Source organism: Cervus elaphus, chromosome 23 (genome assembly GCF_910594005.1).
Source record: "Cervus elaphus chromosome 23, mCerEla1.1, whole genome shotgun sequence".
NCBI classification, from domain to species: Eukaryota; Metazoa; Chordata; class Mammalia; order Artiodactyla; family Cervidae; genus Cervus; species Cervus elaphus.
In genome coordinates, this window is record NC_057837.1 from 16,767,435 (window position 1) to 16,788,736 (window position 21,302).

At 35.6% G+C, this 21,302-nt stretch overlaps 1 protein-coding gene and 1 pseudogene across 1 annotated transcript in view; both read right to left on the reverse strand.

The window, feature by feature from the left end:
• The window catches only part of UPF2 (UPF2 regulator of nonsense mediated mRNA decay), a 90,788-nt gene that overhangs the window by 17,539 nt on the left and 51,947 nt on the right, over window positions 1–21,302 (reverse strand). The window contains exons 12-18 of the mRNA XM_043885097.1: window positions 17,470–17,655; window positions 15,332–15,535; window positions 14,342–14,617; window positions 11,817–12,000; window positions 6,912–7,051; window positions 1,926–2,030; window positions 1,521–1,619 (exon numbers count right to left, since the gene is read on the reverse strand). Of these exons, the coding sequence (XP_043741032.1) occupies window positions 1,521–1,619; window positions 1,926–2,030; window positions 6,912–7,051; window positions 11,817–12,000; window positions 14,342–14,617; window positions 15,332–15,535; window positions 17,470–17,655 (1,194 nt within the window). The remainder of the gene's footprint in view (window positions 1–1,520; window positions 1,620–1,925; window positions 2,031–6,911; window positions 7,052–11,816; window positions 12,001–14,341; window positions 14,618–15,331; window positions 15,536–17,469; window positions 17,656–21,302) is intronic.
• On the reverse strand, window positions 19,564–19,684 carry LOC122682355 (annotated as a pseudogene).

Consider the following 21,302-nt stretch of genomic DNA (forward strand, 5'->3'; position numbering starts at 1 on the left):
GCTACCCAATCAAGCATGAAATAAATCCAATTCATTCTGCCTCCTAAATAGTTTTCAAATCCAGACTTCTGTCCATGTGCCCTGCCACTCTCCTAGACAGATGACCATCATCTCTCAGCTAGGTTACCACCACACAGCCTTATAACCACATCCCTGGTTAGTCTCTCTGCTTTTAGTCCCGTCTCAGGAGACCAGGGTTTGATCCCTAGGTCAGGAAGATTCTCTGGAGAAGGGAATGGCAAGCCACTCCAGTATTTTTGCCTGGAGAATCCTGTGAACAGAAGAGCCTGGTGGGCTACAGTCTGTGGGGTTGCAAAGAGTAGGACATGACTGAGCGACTAACACACAGTCTGAACCAGCTCCGTAAAGGACTGTGCCACTCCCAATTACCTGTCTCATGCTGTGACCCTCTCACAGACAGACTATGTTCTATTACTACTTGAGCCCTTTTTAAAGTTTTTCAAACAAGTACTTTTCTGCCCTGATCAGGACCTCTGACACAGTTTTATACATTAATCCTAATTTTTCACCTAGGTGGTTCCTCTGTACCTGTCTTGTCTGAAAGTCATGATCTGAGAAGTCTTCTCTAATTATCTTATCTAAAAAAGGCTCTTCCTTTACACTCTACCAAAGTATTCTGTTCTTTTGGTTCCTGAGACTAATGTACCTGCACTGCTAATTTATACATTATCACAGCTTTTGGCCTTAGTAGCGACAATGAAAGTAAAATCCATCTTCTTTAAAGAATTATTCCATCAGCATGTACTCCATAAATCTTTTATCTTAAAAACACCCTCCTCTTTCAAATGACTTTCTCTAGCCACATGCCCATTTTTCTCCCCTTTCTAGTAAAAACTTCTCAAATCAGCTCTACCTGTATCCAGTATGTCCACTTCTCCCTTTTCCGTTTTCCACTGAGCCCACTCCATGGACCTTTCACCTACCACTCCAATGACAAAAGCCCTCAAATCACCAAAGGGCTTAACAATAGCTACAAATAGGGTTCATGGGCTTTTACTCCTAACTACAGGAAAACATAAAACACAATTACCTAAATCACTGTAAGATGGAGCTTTTAATAAAGTCCAGTATCTTAATATCATGAGTACTTTAAACATCAAATAACCAATATTCTTCTAGATATTTATATACAAGTTATTCAAATTATAAGTCAAACTAAAGAATTTACTAAATTAAATTTCCCCAAATTCTAATCTTCTGTAGTTTGACTCCTAAACAAACTGCAAGTAAAGGGTCTTAGAAAGAGGAGAAAAGGCAGAGGGTAATACAATAAAATTACTCTGCTCCAAGTCTCATAACACTTATTTTTTCTATTCTATTTCAAAGAAGCATAGCAAATCACGATGTAGGATGCTAGAAGTATTGGCAGCCTGAAACTGACTAAATTAGGAAAAGCTGCTGCAGAGGTAAATGTTTAGATAACAGAGGCTCTCCAATCACAATCAAGTGTGCTGCAATATTTTGTATCGAGTACTTTGGAATAGAGCAACATTTAATACCTGAAGGTTTTCTAGCATCATTTTATCCAGAGCTTGAATGAAGTCCTCATCTTCTACACAAGGTACATGTTTCAGTCCACCTCCTTTAATCATTACCTCCTTATTAAAACAAAACAGAAACAATTCAAACTGGGAATTCTAACTGTAATGTTTTATATGGCAGAGCCTTCTGTATTGATAACTTGTTCAACATAACTCAAAGAATGAGTTAGGTAAAATAATAGCATTATTAAATATTCAAAGAACTTGCAAATAAAGAAAAGTGTTTAGATAAAAAAACAAATCAAAAATTAATTTCTAAAGAAATATTTCAATAATCATAAAAACCAAAACTTTGGTGGCTAAAATTGAAATATTATGAAAATGATGCACAATTTCGAAGAGCAAAGTTTTAATGATACGTACAGTATTTTCTTCATCAGTTTCATTCTCTTTATTTGAATCCGTGAGATAATCTGTATTCTCTTCCTCTTCCTCCTCTCCTTCATCATCATCATTATCAGAACCCTCCTGAAATTGTTTAACAGTTATAGAAGATTAAAACTTTTGAAAAACTTTACTAATAATTTTACATGCCTTAAAAAGATGTTAAAATTTATGTATAATTATTTATTATTCTCCAGTTTCAGCCTTTTATGCAATCTGCCTAGAATGTAGGGCAAAGTCAGCTGGCAACTCTTACTACACACCAGTAGCTAAAAAACCTATTTAACATCTTCCACTGACCTAGTAACACAAAGATCCTTTTTAGAAACTCATCCATGAATTCCACAAGGAACAAGTTTCTTGCACCTTTCATATTTTTCTCCTTCCTAACAAACTTGAGACTGATTTTTCTCACAGCAGTTCTTTAATACCCATGTAACTCTGCAATGAAAACTGACAATTCAAATGTAACATCATCGCCATTTGAAAGCAATGACACTACATTTTATAAAGTATCTCACTGTACAAAGCATCTCAGGGTGGTTGCTGCTCACCCAGTTCTGAAGAAGGACGGATAAGCTTTACTGTCTTCATTTTTGTATGTGAAAAAACTAAGGCTTGGAAAAGTTAAGTGACCTGCCCAAGGACACGTGCTTTTTTAAGCCGAGGAGCTAGACATTCTGACTCCCCTTGCTGGTGGCTTTCAAGTATTACATCTCCCCCATCCTCTGTCAGTACCCCCACATCCTCGTCTATCAGCCAAAATTCCTCTTCAAATGGAAGACTGGGAAGAACTCCAATGGATTTTCAGAGAGACACAAAAAAGAAACCACAACCAAAACCAAAAAACACAGCCACATGGTGGCAGCATTCCATCTGAGTAACCTTTCAACACAATTCACTCCCACTTTGTTTCATAAAAGAAAAAAAAAAAATTCTGCACTTCTCATTGTGCTGCTTCTCATTGTGCTGAGAGAAATAAAGTGAATGAGAAATAATTCCTATGAGAAAACAAATGATTTAAATTTGTTATAATACACTTAATATACCTAGCAATTAATTTCAAAAATCTAAACTATTAATACTTTATAGATATTTGAAAACTTCTAGAATTTCTGAAATGGAAATATTTGAGCAAAGTACAGAAATGCATTAACTTTTTGGACAAAGTTCTATAATTCAAAATTAAATTTGCATTAGAAATGCACTTAAACTGGCTCTTGCAAAAAATTAATCATTTCTTAACACTGGAAAGATACTTCCTATTCAAAAACTAAGCTAAAATGCATGAATTTTTTTCTTTCACCAATTTTTATATTACTTTGGCCACCTGATGCGAAGAATTGACTCATCTGAAAAGACCCTGATGCTGGGAAAGGTTGAAGGTGGGAGAAGGGGACGAGAGGATGAGATGGTTGGATGCATCACCGACTCAAAGGACATGAGTTTGAGTAAACTCTGGGGGCTGGTGATGGACAGAGAAGCCTGGCGTGCTGCAGTCCATGGGGTCACAAAGAGTTGGACACGACTGAGCGACTGAACTGAACTGAGGTGTTAAGAATAACTTCAAAAGGCCATCCGGAGCTTCGAAGAGTTGTGGAGCAAGATGGAAAAGAAAAGTACAATGTTTCTGAAGAGTTCCACTCCAGCACTGTTCTTTTCTCAGTTGAGGCAAATATTTATAGAATATTCTACACATTGTCCTTACTACTTTATAATCAACCCATCTTCTCTTTCTGAAAATGTTCTCCTATGTTTGGAGGATAGTCATGGGAAAGGGTGGTTAACGTTACTCTCCTGGGTGGGAGAGTAACAATTCCAATTCCATTTCTTAAAGTAAACCAACCATATTCCTTTCACATCTCCTCCCAGCCAAGGCTCAGGAGTCATCCTGTTGAATTTGTTTTTCCATTTAGCAAATTCACATATATTATGTATAATATCCACTTTACAACCAGAAAAGAAATAGTTTAAAATGATACCATTTTTAAAATTATAAAGTTCACTTTTTAAAAGGTGAAATGCATTTGGAGAAAATATCACAACTATTCAAATGAGGAATCTATAGGAAAATGAGCTATTCTTTAATGTCACATTTACTGAGGATGTTTCACTTATTAGACTCTTTATCAAATTAGTGCAAAATCCATAGACAGCCATAAGACTAGTTTAAAAATACAAAATGGAATATTAGTCTACACTTCTCATTTCCTTTTGTTGCTATAAAATACTTAATAAGCCAATTTAAATTATATAATTGAATGTTTCTATGACCTCATTTTTTAGAAAAGTAATATAGCAATGTCTATTTCATAGAAATGTATTATAGAAACATATTCCAGTTCTAAATTTTTATCAGCTTATTTATATCTACTTTAGGGGAGCTGTCAGGTTGGAAAGAGAAAGTGATGACAAGACTGTACTCTTTATTTGAAGTTTGCTAAGAGAGTAAATCTTAATAGTTCTCATTATAAGAAAAAACATTTATAACTATGTGAGGTGATGGATGTTTACTACACTTATTATGGTAATCATTTCCGTCTCTCTCTCTCTATATATATATCAAATCACTGTTGTATGTACACCTTAAACTAATGCAATGCTATTATCAACTATATCGCAATAAAACAGGGAAAAGTGGTAGCCTATAAATGCTAGCCAATGTTAAAGTGAAAGTCGCTTAGTCGAGTCCAACTCTTTCCAACCGCATGGAGTATACAGTCCATGGAATTCTCTAGGCTAGAATACTAGAGTGGATAACCTTTCCCTTCTCCAGGGGATCTTCCCAACCAAGGGATCGAACAAACCCAGGTCTCCCACACTGCAGGTGGATTCTTTACCAGCTGAGCCACACAGGAAGCCCAGCCAATTTTAAAAGCCAAACAAACAAGCTGCCTTTTATACAATCATTCATTTTTAACAGCGAAGCTATTTGCTATGTAGTCAAATTAAACAAAATGTTCATTAATAGCTACAGACCTTTAGGACTAAAAGAAACAAAGACTTAGGGATTTTTACTTCTAACTATAGAAAATCTTAATTACCTTATATGATGGGTCATTTAACCCACTCCAGTATACTTGCCTGGAGAATCCCTAGGACAGAGGAGCCTGGCAGGCTACAGTCCATAGGGCTGCAAAGAATCGGACACAACTGAAGCGACTTAGCATGTATGCATGCATGGGTCGTTTTTCTTTCATGCTAAATGAAGCTTTTTAAAAATCTAGTTTAGGGCTTCCCTGGTGGTTTAGTGGTTAAGAATCCACCTTGCAAGTCAAGGGACACCAATTTGATCCCTGGTCTGGGAAGATCCCACATGCTGTGAGGCAACTAAGCCCATGCACCGCACCTACGAAGCCTGTGCACGCGAAAGCCAGTGCTCAGCAGCAAGAGAAGCCACAACTACGAAGCCTGTGCACATTAGTTTCAGAGCTAGTGCTCAGCAACAAGAGAAGCCACCACAATGAGAGGCCGTCACACTGGAACCAGAGAACACCCCCTGCTCATCACAACTAGAGAAGCCCATGTGCAGCAATGAAGACCCAGCACAGCCAAAAAGCCCAGTTTATGAATCTATCTTATGACTGCCTTAAATAATCTATACTCCTTTACACATTAAACAACTCGTAACCTCCAAACATTTGCATTCTATTTACTATAATCTAAACTTAAAAATTTAATAAATCCCATTTCCATAAAACATTGTATTGATTATAAGTATTGATTATACATTTAAACTTTTTCAGTATTTAATTAAAATCCCACTTGTAAACAATCACTCTCTCCTAAATGCTTTTAGCATCCAAGCACAAAAAGCCATACACATGATGTCATATTATAAGCTTAAAAAGCGAAAAGGTCCTAATTTCATGGTATAAATTTTATTCATCAGTATGTTACTGTTATTCTTACCCGACTTTCCATTTTCCTTAAATATATATTAATGCAGACAGAAGAGCATAACAAACCCTTACTTACTCATTACACAATTGAACAATGAGCAGCTAACGGTCAGTTACAGTGTCTTCTACATCCCTAATTCACTGCCCAGTCTACTTCCAGATGATGAAACAAACCCCAGACACTCAATCTTTTAGGTGGAATTTTTAAAACTTAAAGCAGGTTTAGAAGAAAAAAGTGGGAAGAATTAGAACTATTATGTTGAATCATACATAAAAATGACAGTTTGGTAGAACAGTCATTTCATACAGTCTGGCCTAATAGAATTGTAACAACAAAGATGATGGTACATGATGATTTTCAGATTTCCTATACTATCAGATCTGGGGAAAAGAAAGTTACTAATATCTAGTCAGCAATTTCTTCATAAAACCCATAGGTTAAAAAGTCCACACTCAAAAATGATATTAAGTTACAGAGCAGATCAAGTAATTTTTTGTCTTCAAATTGCTTATTAAATAAAAATTCTAACCATACTGATGGTTACATGTCATTATACTTTTACCTAAACTCATAGAAAGTATACCACCAAGAGTCAACCATAATGTAAATGATGGACTTAGGGTGATTATGACGTGTTGCTGTAGGTTCATCAATTGTAACAAATGTACCACTCTGGTGGGGGATGCTGATTGGGGGAGATTGTGTGAGTAGATAGGAGAAGGTGATATACAGGAAATCTTGCTATCTTCCCCTTAATTTTGCTGTGAACCTAAAACTGCTCTTTAAAAAAGCTCTTAATAAAAAAAATAAAAATAAAATAAATAAATAAATAAAAATGCTCTTAATAATAGTAATTTTTAAAAATCCTATGATCAGTATTTTCTTACTCATAAAAAACCCCTCTGAATTAATCCAACAGTCTTATAATAGATATAAACTACTAGTTACATTTACTCTAATAAAACTAAGAGGAAGATCTTCTTTTATAAAGAAAATTTTGGCTCATAAACCTAAATACTCTTGCACAAATGTTATCTATCTGCTGTAAATAAAAGTCATCACCTCTTCCTCTGGCTCATTCACTTCACTTTCATTTCCAGATTGTTCCTCCGTTTCAGCTCCTCCTTCTTCTTCTTCTTCATCTTCTTCAAGATTTTCTCCTTCTGTCATAGAATCTTTAGAGTCTTTGTCATTTACTAGGCCTTGAAATGAGAAAATAGAAAAGACTTTACAAAACAAGATAAAGGCAAATTTTCCACAGTGAATATTATACCACTTAAAGTATACATGAAGATAATTCAAGTCATGTTCTCAGTTCAGTAAATTAAGAACAGAATTTAAAGCTATTTTAAGAACCATTTAAAAAAACTAAATTAGTCCTTTATTTCAACAAAGGAGCACAGATCCATTTCTTAAAAACTAGCAAAAAAAATTTTTTTTTCTTTTTAACTTTCTCAGAGCTTCACACTATCTCAGTCTCAGGTGAACAAACAGTACAGCACATATGGTGCAGCTTTAGCCACACACAAGGCAACCGTGGTCACATACTTTATCAAATGGCATTTCAAGAATCTCTAAAAACTTAAAGATACAATAAAATTACATTGCTTTAATATAGAAATCACATTTGGCTATTAATTTGAATATCTGCAAATTAAGACTGAGAGGAGGCAGATACATGGTAACACTTCTAACATGTGTGTCATCACAGAGCTGTTTTTTCCTTCCTAACAGTGTGCTCCTCCAGAGGCAACATCCTGGTGTGAATCTGGGCCACCTCCCACGTTCATCCACATCTCACTGCCTAGTAAATTCTTCTTTATTATCATTCTGAGTTCCAAACTACACTCTACTTTGAAGGTACACATTCCACAGCCTCATCTTTTCCCCACACTTCCAAGTCTTAATCAAGCCTTCTCCTGTAGTTGGGGCAGACTCTTCCGTATCATAAAGCATACTTCCTTGGGGTCCTGCTCATCAGATTGCTTCTCAATATAGAATATTTTTCAATATGTTCTTTTAAATCCTATACATTCTTCAAATTCAGTCTAAGTTTCCTTTCCTGCATAAACTCAATGAGTATTACTTTTCCTCCTACTTGTTCCTAAAGCTACTTGGAGAATTGATCATAGCACTCTGCATTTAAAGATATACTACCATGCGATGGTTTTTCTAATGATTTCAATAAATGTTATGTCACAGTATAAAGCCTTTGAGAACAAAAAACTTCTTTTATATATTCAAAACTTATTAGAGGCCATATATTGATAAATACACAGTAGGTGTTTAGTAAACTCTTGTTTATTCATACATAAGTAGAGCAGACAGAAACTTTAGTAATGATGGGATTTAGCCCTTTCATTCTATGAGGTATACTGAAGTCCAGGAAAGTCTGAAAAACTAACACGATCAACAGCAAAAAATTACTCCAATGTCTTAAGCCAAAGCAATTAATTAAGAACTGACAAAAACAGAGACTACAAAGTGATGAAAGTAGGTACAATTAAGTTTGGAAATTAAAAAGGTGAGGAAAGATGGATGAATCTCAGAGAGATCTATTTTGGAAAAAAATAATAATACTGATAGAAAAAACTGCTGTCTCCGGTTGATACCACTAACTCACTATTTTATTCATGTATTTATTTGGATGGAAGCAAAATACTGGGCTTTTATGTTATCAAAGGCAAAAAATTAAAAATCAGGACTGTATAAGCCTAAAAATATCACAGCACTGATAAACTGACATGGCCTAATATATCATTACACCTTTTTTATAGCCACTTTAAAATATGTGTCATGGGAAGAACTGTAGTGGTAAGTACCTTTGTTTTGACAGCCATAATTTGTAAGGAAAATACTACTATTTCTAACACATTTTCATTTGCATTGCAAGTTGGTTTCAAAAGCAGTTTATAAACATATTTTGCATTTGCTAAGCTGGATAATAAACTATTCAGTTGCTGACCTCTAGGACACACTCAGACTAAAATAAGTAAGGCAGATAAAAATGTCCATACAAAGGACATGGCGTTAATAAAACGTAAAACCTAGAGAGCAAAATGTTCACAGTATGGGTCAGAATGAAGTGTACTTGGGACCAAAGTCAAACATTGTTCTCTTGAATGTGAACTACTTTGGTGCCTCAGTTTTCCTGTTCTTAACAGAGACAGCAGTAATCGTAACATTCCCTCTCTTCCAAATGGTTTTCATCTGTTATTTCTTTGCTCAACTAGACATGCTGAGCATTTTCCCCACACACCCAGTATGTCAGAAAGAGCAGTCCGAATTCTGGCTCAATCGGTTAACCCAGTGTTTTGATTTGGGCGTTACCTAACTCCTTTGTCAAGTATGAACAATACCTTCCACTTTAATTTTGGGAAACAGACGGTACTTAATAAAAATACCAACTCTTCTCGCCCTCACTTATTTGATTGTGTTACAGTCACTCATCTACTGGGTGTTCCACTTTCATCAATCTGCCTGTGCTCTTTATGTAAGTGATGATACCTTGGCACAGGAGCTATTTTCACTTCAGACTTATTTTTTTCATTGTACAAAAGTTTTAAACACCCAAATATGTCAACGTATGCATGCTTTCCTATATCATTTTAAAATTTAGGAAAATTAACATCTCTCCAAATATCTGATGATCAGATCTATTTTTAACTTTTTAAAAATAAATTTTTAACTCTTTAATACATCTGGAGTTTGATGATATAAGATGTTTATTTCCTCCCAAATGCTCACCTGTTGCTCTTATCCTATTTTAAGACTCCTATTTCATCATACACTAAATTATTTTGTATTTAACTGGGGTAACTTCTAGGCATTTTATTATGCTAATTTTATTTATAATTTATGAATATACTCTTCTGTTGCATAAGCAATTTATTCATATGACTTGTTTCATTTTTATTACCTCCATTCTGTTCCTGAATATAATTCAAAACCAGAATTATATTACATTGCTTACTACCATGTTGGTTCTGTTCTTAAAGAGAAGGTCATAGAGCTAGTAATTCTATCTTGAGAAAATCAAGATATACACAAAAATAACAATGTTATTTATAGTGATAACTGATAACCCAAAGTCAAACAGAATTAATGCATTCACACAAAGGAAAATAAGACAGCTGTTTTAAAATTAAAGATTTAGAAAAGTATTTTGTCAGAAAATTTCATCATATATTACATAGAAAAAAGTCCAGTTATAAAACTGCAAACGTGAAAAAAATTTTAAACAGAACATGCATCAAAATGTTAATAACGTGATTATCCTTACATATGAAATAACAGTGATTTTATTTTCTTGGCATTCCTCAAATTTTCTGCCATGAACATTTTTATTACTTTTAATAATATTAAAATGGTTTTTTAAATATAAGAAAATTCTATTAAGTTAGCAGTGGGTTGCTATAAAATTAGAATGAGAATTTGCAAGTGCTTGAAAACAAAAAATACCAAAGGCAAGATGCTGTATTATCTTATGGTTTAGCATCAGGAAACAGATTTAATATAGATTTATTCATGTGTATCTTCTCTCTGATATTTAAACTCTAAAACAGAAGGAAAACAGGTCTACTTGGGGGCATAATGATCCTAGTTGACACCATCTTTAGAACTGCATTTGCAAATGATGGCCTCTTTTTTTCCTTTCCACATTCTAAAGAAGGACAGATTCTTCAAAAGAAGCCTCAAATTCTTTAATTCTTCACTCTCTAAGGTATAAATCATACTGCTCTCTTAACTGCTACCAAATTGGGTATCCAATTAGTATTTCCTTATGTCCACTATATAGGGAGTACCATTCATTCTTTTTTTTTTTTTACCATTCATTCTTAAGTCTTTGGGTAACAAGACTATTTCAAAGCATATAAAGTAAATGAAATAAACAAGTAGATAAACAAACTACTTGAAATAATCACTGTATACAGTTAGAAATCTGAAAAGGAAAAGAAAGTGGATTACTTGGGACAAAGTTAAACAATAAAAAGAACCACATGTGTCTTTATGGGTTGGTAAGTAGGAAAGTGAATAGTTACATAGTCAGTAGCATCTTTAAAGCAATGCTCAGATAGATAACAGCAATCACATTCTTCAAAAAAGGGTTTGCCTTGGAGAAAGAAACCCTATTAATATGCTGGATGTAATATGAAAAAAATAGTTTTAGAGGAAAAGAATCACCAATGCTTTTGCCATGAAAAGTGGTTTCTCAGAAATGCAATAAAGTAAATGTATACAATTATTACAACTGGTCATGGTAAGGATCTCCTAATAAAATACTAAATTTATAGGCTGAAATCATGTCACTTTGATATGACTACCACATGCTAAGAACTATCAGCAAGCAAACCACACTGGAAAGGCCCCACCTTATTCCAATTATTTCCACTGGCAAGGCTAGACAGCTCATACAGTTCCTTACCAACTCTTCTTCCAAAACAATAGCTGAAGGACACTGAGAAAGTAAAGAGACCAATTCTCCAGCAGCATGCTTCTCACGTGTCCTCTAGTCTTTAGAAACAGGGACAACTCCCCCAGTGACAAGGGTCTGAAATTCTGCAGGACAGTTTCAAACTTCTTCTAACTGGCACTCCCTTTATATAGTGTCAAGCCTGCTCTGTCTCAGGAAATAGTGTTTGTTGAAAATATATACTGTATATGAGATGCTTTAATCAAAAGTAGACTTTAGCAACCAAAAACCATAAAATTAAGAGAGGCTGACAGGATTGTTTTTCCATCACTATCATTTGCTTCAAGTTTTACATGACTGTTTTCCTCTAATTTGGGATTATTTAATGAAGAAGTAAGCCACCCAGCTCTTACCTAACACTATTATGTAACACTCAACATCAAAAAATTAAAAGTATACAAAAAGTAAAAGCTAACTGAAAACATTATAAAGCAAATCCTAGAAACAATCTGCCAAATACCATCTTTACTTTCTCTCTGTAATTAATTGCTTACCTAGTTTTATTAAGAATTCTCGTTCCAAGTCGTGTACCTGCCTGATGGATTCTTCCAGAGAATTACAGAGTTTGATCTTTGGTCTTAGCAGTTCTAGGGTGTCACTGATCATGTAATCTATGTCAATAGGAAATGGATGGTCTTTTGTCCAAACCTCCAAACTTTTCTTCCACCAAACATAACGCTGATAACAAACGAAAAATAAATTTAGCTATAAGAAATTAATAACAAAATATTTAAAATAATAATCTGTATTGTGATTTCACCTAGTTATAACAACTAAGCTAGAGAGTTGTACAAGACACCTACATTTTTATTAATGGTCAATAGCAATGGTCATAACACATTTATTTCTCTCCATCTAGTCTGTTTCTAAGCCATTTGGTAACTTTAAATACATTTTTTACTGTATCTGTCATAATCTCTTTTAAAAGCAAGGAAAAATTATAAATAAACACCAAATACATTTTCAGGTACTGAAACCAGGCAGAAACTCCATTCCCACACCCCAAAAAGGGCTTAAGTATTTAATTTTACAAAAACAACCAAATTTAAGGCCAGGGTTTTGATAAATGTTACTTATTTTCTCTATACTACCTGCTTTGATATTTTAAAGAGTCAAAGTATCTGAAGATAGGGTTACTGAATATATAAAAACCAGAAATCAACAAGCATTTATTGAACATCTACTGTGTATATGGCACTGTTCAGATATAGTCCCTCTCATATCCTAGCCTGGCTCCTTCGCTCTATTTTGTACCTGTAATTCTCAAGTTTAACTAAAAAGCACAACCCACAAATTTACTTGTATATAAACAGCTATTTCTCTGGGTGTTTAATCATCTTCTCCAATTTGTTCTAGATCTTTGCTATTCCAAGTGTGGGAACTCAGAGCTTGTTAGACACATGGTATCTTAGAACTCCCCCATCCTAGGCCAGCTGAATCACAGTGTGCCTTGTAAAAATATCCCCAGGCAATGTGTGTGCACACCGGAGTTTAGAAGCTCTGCTGCAGGGGATCTTTCTATCTGACTTCCAGTACATAACTGGACACTGTTACAGGTAGCATACACTGACCCCCTCTTCCAGGCCTCACCCACATCTTACTTCCATGCTCTAAGTATATCCCTGCCACATGCTCTAAGCATATCCATGCTCTAAGTACATCTTGCTGTTAATCATGTGGAGAATACTTCTGTCTCTTCCTACTTCTGAATATCTCTGACTGGCTCTTTTCTCTCTGTCAGTGATGTCAGAGTGAGTGCAAAGAAGGATACTCTTCTGAAAGGAGCCCTGCTTTTGGACACTGACAGTGACAGCTGACATTCTGCAGCAAAACTTGTTTTCAATACAGGCTGTCTCCAACTTAAGGCAGTCCTTCCATGCAACAAGCAATCTGAGTCACAAATCTGCAACACCACCTCCCCATTGCTGGCTCATCAATTCAGAAAGTAAGGGAGTAACAAGTTATCCTTTAATGCAAAGGTACAGTGGTAGAAGAAAGTTAAAAAACAGCTCTTACCCAAAGAGTAGTTACCCCCACCTAACCCCAGTTACTATGTGGATGTATTTTTGATACTTCAAGTTGTAGTTTTAAATTTATTTTCTTCGTCAATGGATAAATGAAAACAACTCTAACAATAGATTATATAGAAAGGAATGATCAAACAGAACTGAATGCTACCATTTGTACTTTATTTCAGTAACATCTGAAGAACTCAATAGGGAGCTAGCCCTAATAGCACTTATAACATTGCACTTAATGGGAAACAGTGACTGGATTCCAAACAACCAACCTACAGGCTAACTTTTGGAACACAAACTGCAAAGAAGTTGTAGAAACGTCTCTGTATTTGTATCTGATTTAATTTACACTGTGTTTGCTCTAAATCACAACGTAAGTAACTTAAGACGTGGAAAGCACAACCCAAGAGTGTAACAAAGAATGAATAAATATTTCTTGTAGGGTTAATGATAGGATTTTTTTTTTCTCTTTAAAAAAATTTAGAAAGAAGAATTTTAGATATAAAACCAGAACACAGATGAGCAAGAAGAATATTATCAAATGTAAAAATATTACATTTAATTCATGAATTTCTGTACGAAATACAAAATAACCCATACTATACCAAATTTATAAACTGTACCAAAATAATTTCCCAAAGTAATGATTAATCACAAAACTTAAAATGCAATCAGAATGTTTATGATAGAACACATCATATATTTAAAATATCCAAAGCTAAGCATCCTTACAAGAATAAATCTAATTTATGAATATACCTTATACATAATATATGAATGCTACAGCATTCTTTTCTAATGTTTTCCTTGATTTTTTTTTTGGCTGCACTATGTGACTTGCAGGATCTTAGTTCCCCAATCAGAGATTGAATCTGGGTCTTCCACAGTCAAAGTGCAGAGTCCTAACCACTGAACCACCAGGGAATTTCCACTGCTTTAATATTTTTGTAACACAAGCAATGCATTATATGATGCCCAATTGCATATTTTAATTTGTATACCTGAAAATACACTAGGAAGCAATCGAGTTTTCGTTTACTGGAACCTCTGTCAAAGTACTGGCCACAGGTATCCAAAATAGTGCACACCAGTCTAATCCTGAAAAGGTGCTCAGGAGGGTCCAGTGAACTTGGAGAGCCATCAGAGTTAACACCAAATGAAGTAAAAGAATAAAGAGTTCTAAAAATAACAGCTGATTCCACCATTCTGTAATTATAAAGTTCCCCTAAGAACTTGGCACTGCTGATACGTCTCTGATTAAATTTAGGTTGATTAACCTGAAGCAGGAAGAAAAAAAAAAAAAAGGCAGATTTCCATTAATGAACAGAAATGTGTTTGAGAAGAGCTAAAAATCATCTCTGTCACTTGACAACATCACTCACTGAACAGAGAAAAACTAATGGGTTCTTTTCTTCTTTTCCAATAATAGGTATCCTTTTTTAATCACTGCAGGAAATGTCTATCTTTAAAATGTTTTAGTAAATAGAACATGTTACATATTAAATACTAAATTGTTAAATGAATTTAATAGTTTATGGAAAAAGTTAAAATGTAATTCTCCCTATCAGCCCATTGTAACTTATTTTCTCTGTAATCCCTGAATTTTAAGGAAACAAGCTTATAGAAAGAGGAAGCTGCTTACAGAAATTCTTATCAAGTGAGTATCAATTCTCCTAATTAATAAATTTATGAGTTCCTATAACATGAACTCCAAGAGTGACCCAGAAATAATAAAAATTTACTATACTCTTCTAAAATAACCTTAACTGGACTGAGAAAAAGAGGCAAAAAATATTTTAGCATTAGCCTGAGAGGAGACTAGAAAATCTGACACATGTAGGGTTTATTAAGAAATCACTATTTCCAAAAGAGTAAGAGTAAGTGACATCATATGGGGAAAGGAAGGTTTTCAAATCCTTATTTTTCAATAATAGGATTTAAAAGCTGTCTGAATTGTCCACAGATTTCAATTTGGTGCAAGTCTTTGTTACCTCCATTCCTAGTCGTATATCTTCTAAAACTCCATCCACAACATGGATTCCAACATCTTCCTGGTAGAGCACTAGTCCTGCTAAGAGGTTGGCTACACAGTGAATGCTGTTGTATTTCACGTTCCAGATGTTTATCATACAACAAATCACATAGTCTTTCACTTCTTGATCCTGCCAAGGCAACTTTCTCATCTGTCTCAAAACCTAAATAAAGAGAATTTTATTTAAATTACTAATATAAGCACAAAGTAGCCCAATATATCCAATAATACAGATATTTTATTATGACTGTACAGTCACAGAACTTTTGAAATGGAAAATATTTTAGAGATTCTCTATCTGCCTCTTCATTTTACAGATAGGAAAAATAAGATTTTTCTAATTATTGGCAAAATGTATTCACATTTTCCCTTTATCTTTCATTAACATCCTCAAATTTCCTACAGTTTCCAGGGTTTCAATCAAGCTAGCAGTATACACTCATACTCAGGTCACTGAAATACCCAAGACTTACCAAAAATAACATTTTCTTTTGTGCATCATTTGATGTAAATAATCTCAGACACTTCTTTATATAAATGAAATATGCCCAATAAGGAAATATCAAGACCAATTGGTTAAAAGATCACTTAAGTAGTAAGATGGGGACACAACACCTACAGTTTCCTTGCATGTAAAGTGGGGATGACAGGCACTTAGGCCATAAGTCTGCTCTAAGGGTTAGACGAGATCAAGTGTGTGAAGTACACAGGAAAATGCCTAGCACATTACAAGCACCCCATAGAAGTTACCTATTACTTTAAAAAAAAACTCTACTGGTGATGAGGAAATCAGCAGAGCTCTACTTATCATCTAGTTCTTTCCAGATTTATTCTGAAAGAAAATAGATACTGCTGGCAGCTTGTAAAGTAGTCCTTTTACCTCTACTCTGTACCCACAATCCATCTTTCAAGCACTAAGTATGTTCTTGTGTCAGTTTCAATGGAAATGTTAATGTCATCTCAACTGCATAAACATTCCATACTTCTCAAACTTTTAGCCAATTCTAAAGCCCCTTTCAAATCCTAATTTCCTACTGTCTCTGGCTCCCTGAAAGTGGTTTTGATGTTCAAAGTTGCACTATCATTCCCCAGCCACTTATGACACACGTATTATTCCTTGCCTCTTATCCATAGGTGTCCTCTGCCCAGAATTTAATTTGCTTTATTTTTTTTCCTAAAAAGAAAAAAGTCCCATGCCATGTTGTTTCAACTTGTTGAGCTGACGAAGAAATGTTTATTCAACACGTCTTTCTTAGAAGTGAAGGTTCCAATAAGGTAACTACAATAATTAAGCTAACAGGTCAGTGGTTCTTAATCTCTTCTGGAAATCGACCCCTGCTGAGAATCTAAAGAAAGCTATAGACTCTCTTCCAGAAAAATACAGTCAGGTCCAGAGATTTAAAATTATTAAATGTAAATCCATGGCTGATTCATGTCAATGTATGACAAAAACCACTACAATATTGTAAAGTAATTAGCCTCCAACTAATAAAAATAAATGAAAAACAAAACAAAACAAAAATAAAATTATTAAATGTCAGAGGATCACGGGCCTCCAAAAACCTACTAAAGGTTAAGAACCCCTGTACTGAAGCAAAATATTTAAAGGTAAATTCACTACAGAGACTAAGTAATAGTTTCAAATATACACAGCATCAACAGTAAATACAGAAGAGAATTACCATTCTAATTAGGTTTAAAAGGAAAACAAAACATATGTCCCATAAACTAAGTATCATCACATAAATTCCCTCTTTTGATGACTTATATGGAATCAATCACTCCACTGCTGAGACATTAATAGCTCTGCTTCAATTTCTCCATTTACAAGATTTGAATACTGCAAATTACTTACATTTCTTATCTATACTTTGTGGAGCACTGAAGCAATTGATAAACTGAGTTGATTTAGGAAGACTGAAATATATGTCCTTGACCTAAAACAATTTGGTGCAAGGCTACAAAGAAAGTGAACTGCAATCAGTACAATTATCATTAGGATGAAAAAGAATTAATTTGGTTGAATGTTATTAATATACAAGCTCAGCACTACCACAAATCACAAGTTGACTACGGTTCTATTTCATTAAAATTTACCTTCTCAGTGGTAACCTTGGAGAGATCTTTGTACAAAAGCTTCCGGACATATTCTTGAAGAGGAGGACGTTTCTTTTTCACTGTTTTTTCAGCTGGAGGTGGGTTGCAGTAGTAATATGCATTCTCCACCATTGTGACATATCTAGCATCGAGATGCATCGCTTGTTTCTTTCTCATCATTTGTTCCTAAAATATATAAAGCTTAAATCAGTCAAAATACTTTCATTCTAAGGTTTCTTTGTTCCTAACTAAAGGTGCCCTTTCTGGGATAAGGTTTCAAGATAAAGGGAAAAAAATAATTACTAGGTATTTCTAAGAGTATACAAGCGTAGTAACTGTTGTATCACCAGTCATATGTTTTTAGAACAAATTACTCCATAACTACTTGGTCTTAGGCTTTGTCCAATAAAATACTCACAAAACTTTGATACAAACTTAACTTTACTTATAACTCTGCCAAACCACATGAACTCTACATAAAACAAGGCTTATATATAAATTACTGAAGTTAAGGGCTGGGACAAGGGCTGAGAATAACTTTATTCATAGAGCTTGGGCCATCCAATGTTGTACCAGGTAAATCTGACATATCTCTACAGACAAGAAAACTAAAAGCCTTTCAATGTCTTACAACTCATCCAGTGACCTCAGCATCAGCTCAAGGAGGTTAGTAAAACAATCAATCATCACCTACTTCAGGCTTCTCAGCCTCACACTACTGACATTTTGGACTGGAAAGTTCTTTGTCTGGTGGGAGTGGGAACTGTTCTGTACACTGTGGGATGTTCTGCAGCAACCTTCACCTATACCCACCACATGCCAGTTGAGAACCAGAGATGAACCAGTTGAAGATCTTCAAACAGTATTCTTAGTTCTTAAAACAGCACTATAGTAAGAATTAAAATTACTGCATTTATTCAGCCATTCATCAAACATTTTACTTGGCACTTAACTTAGCACTATGCTGGAAGTCACCAATGAACAAGACAGACATGGTTCCCACCTCTGTGAAGCCTAAGAGTCTGCTGCAGGAAGACAGAACAATCAAGGCAACAAATAAACTGATCTTTTAAATACGAACTGTGATTAGTGTTACGAAAGAAAATAATAAGAGTAACAAGAGCCCACTTTAGTCAGGACAGGTTAGGGACAGCCTCTCTGGGAAAGTGACAATGAAGTTGTGCTCTGAAGGATGACAAAGGCTGAGAGCAGCTGAGGCAGAATCAACAGCCAGACAAGGGGCAATGAGGAAACGGAAGGATCCGCTACAGGAACTAAATGCAGGCCAGCATGGTGCCAGGACGGAATGGCATGAGGTCAGCTCCAAGTGGGGAGGGGTTCAGTGAGACCAGACTCTGAAGAAGCTGGTAGGAACAGGAGTTTGAAGCATGTAGAGGGAAGCACAATGAGCTTTAAGAAGGTGTCTGGACTGGGGTGGCGGGGGGTGGCAGATGGAGGCAAGAGCTCACATTTTGGAAAGACACTTGTGTCTGTAAGTTCAGGAAGGGCATGGGTTGCAGCAGGTTTATAAACTCATCACCTAATCAGTGTCCGGCCTAGCACGTATCGGAGGTTTGCAATTAACGTTTACTAATACACAAATTAATAAATGAATTTTTTAAAAAAACATTTAATCTTTCCCATGGTCCGTGTTTCTATACATGTAAAGCCATCACATACTGGGGAGAAGTTTTGCTCTTCATAAGCTCAATTATAGGTATACCAAGGTTCACAACTGTTTCCTTTGTCTATGAATCTGCTAAAGTATATGGGTTGTAGCCTAGCTCCTCTCCTGACATCTATTCTACAATCTGTGAATGCTTATTTAATGCTGGCTCCTCCAGACAGAACAATTCCCTGTTGAACAGGGCTAGAGATAATGACCACTCCTTTTAGGTTCTTTGGACAAACAAAAGGAATGCATCACTCATCATTTGTACATACATAATCCAGTTTTAAATCAACATAAGTTTCAACCTGTTATGCAGACTACTGTTCTGTTATTCAGAACCATTTCCCCTAACACACACACCAAACTACTTTTAACATCAGCCAAGAATAATTTTAAATGCAAACCAGTTAAAAGGTTATATGTGTTCCCAGATAAATATGAATATATTTTTTATATCATCCCATAAGCATTTGGGTGCTCTACGTGTTCAGAGAAACTTCTCTAGTAACAAACCATAGAAATGATCCCTGAAAATACAGTCTTATCCTTATCCATCAGAGGGTGAACAGAATGAAAACCACAATCACAGAAAACTAATCAAACTGATCACATGGACCACAGCCTTGTCTAACTCAATGAAACTATAAGCCATGCCGTGTTGGGCCGCCCAAGACAGGTCATGGTGGAGAGTTCTGAAAAAACATGGTCCAGTGGAGAAGGGAATGGCAAATCACTTCACTATTCTTGCCTTGAGAATCCATGAACAGTATGCAAAGGCAGTAAGATATGACACTGAGAGATGAACTTCCCAAGCCAGTAGGTGCCCAATATGCTACTGGAGAAGAGTGGAGAAATAGCTCCAGAAAGAATGAGATGGAGCTAAAGTGAAAACAACTCCCAGTTGTGGATATGACTGGTGGTGGAAGTAAAGTCCGATGTTGTAAAGAGCAATACTGCATAGGAACCTGGAATCTTAGGTCCATGAACGAAGGTAAATTAAAAGTTGTCAAACAGGAGATGGCAAGAGTAAACATCGACATTTTAGGAACCACTGAACTACAATAGACTGGAATGGGTGAATTTAATTCAGATGACCATTGTATTTACTACTGTGGGCAAGAATCCCTTAGAAGAATTGCAGTAGCCCTCATAGTCAACAGAAGAGTCCAAAATCCAGTACTTGGGTGCAATCTCAAAAACAACAGAATGATCTCTGCTCATTTCCAAGGCAAACCATTCAATATCACGGTAATCCAAGTCTATGCCCTAATCAGTAATGCTGAAGAAGCTGAAGCTGAACAGTTCTACGAAGACCTACAAGACCTCTAGAACTAACACCCAAAAAAGGTGTCATTTTCATCACAGGGGACTGGCATGCAAAAGTAGGAAGTCAAGAATCATGCAATAACAGGCAAATTTGGCCTTGAGGAGTACAAAATAAAGCAGGGCAAAGGCTAACAGTTTTGCCAATAGAACGCAATGGTCATAGCAAACACCCTCTTCCAACAACCCAAGAGATGACGCTACACATGGATATCACCAGATGGTCAATACCGAAACAGAATGATTATATTCTTTGCAGCCAAAGATGGAAAAGCTCTATACAGTCATGAAAAACAAGATCGGGAGCTGACTGTGGCACATAGATTCAAGGGATTAGATCTATCTGATAGGCAGAGTGCATGAAGAACTATGGATGGAGGTTCGTGACACTGTACAGGAGGCAGCGATCAAGACAATCCACAAGAAAAAGAAATGCAAAACGGCAAAATGGTTGTCTGAGCCTTATAAACAGCTGAGAAAAGAAGAGAAGCTAAAGGCAAAGGAGAAAAGGATAGATATACCCATTTGAATGCAGAGTTCCAAAGAACAGCAAGGAGAGATAAGAAAGCCTTCCTCAGTGATCAGTGCAAAGAAATAGAGGAAAACAATACAATGGGAAAGACTAGAGATCTCTTCCAGAAAATTAGAGATAACAAGGGACCATTTCATGCAAAGATGGGTTCAATAAAGGACAGAAATGGTATGGACCTAACAGAAGAAGATATTAAGAGGTGGCAAGAACACACAGAAAGTGAAGTCGCTCAGTCGTGTCCGACTCTTTGTGACCCCCGTGGACTGTAGGCCACCAGGCTCCTCCGTCCATGGGATTCTCCAGGCA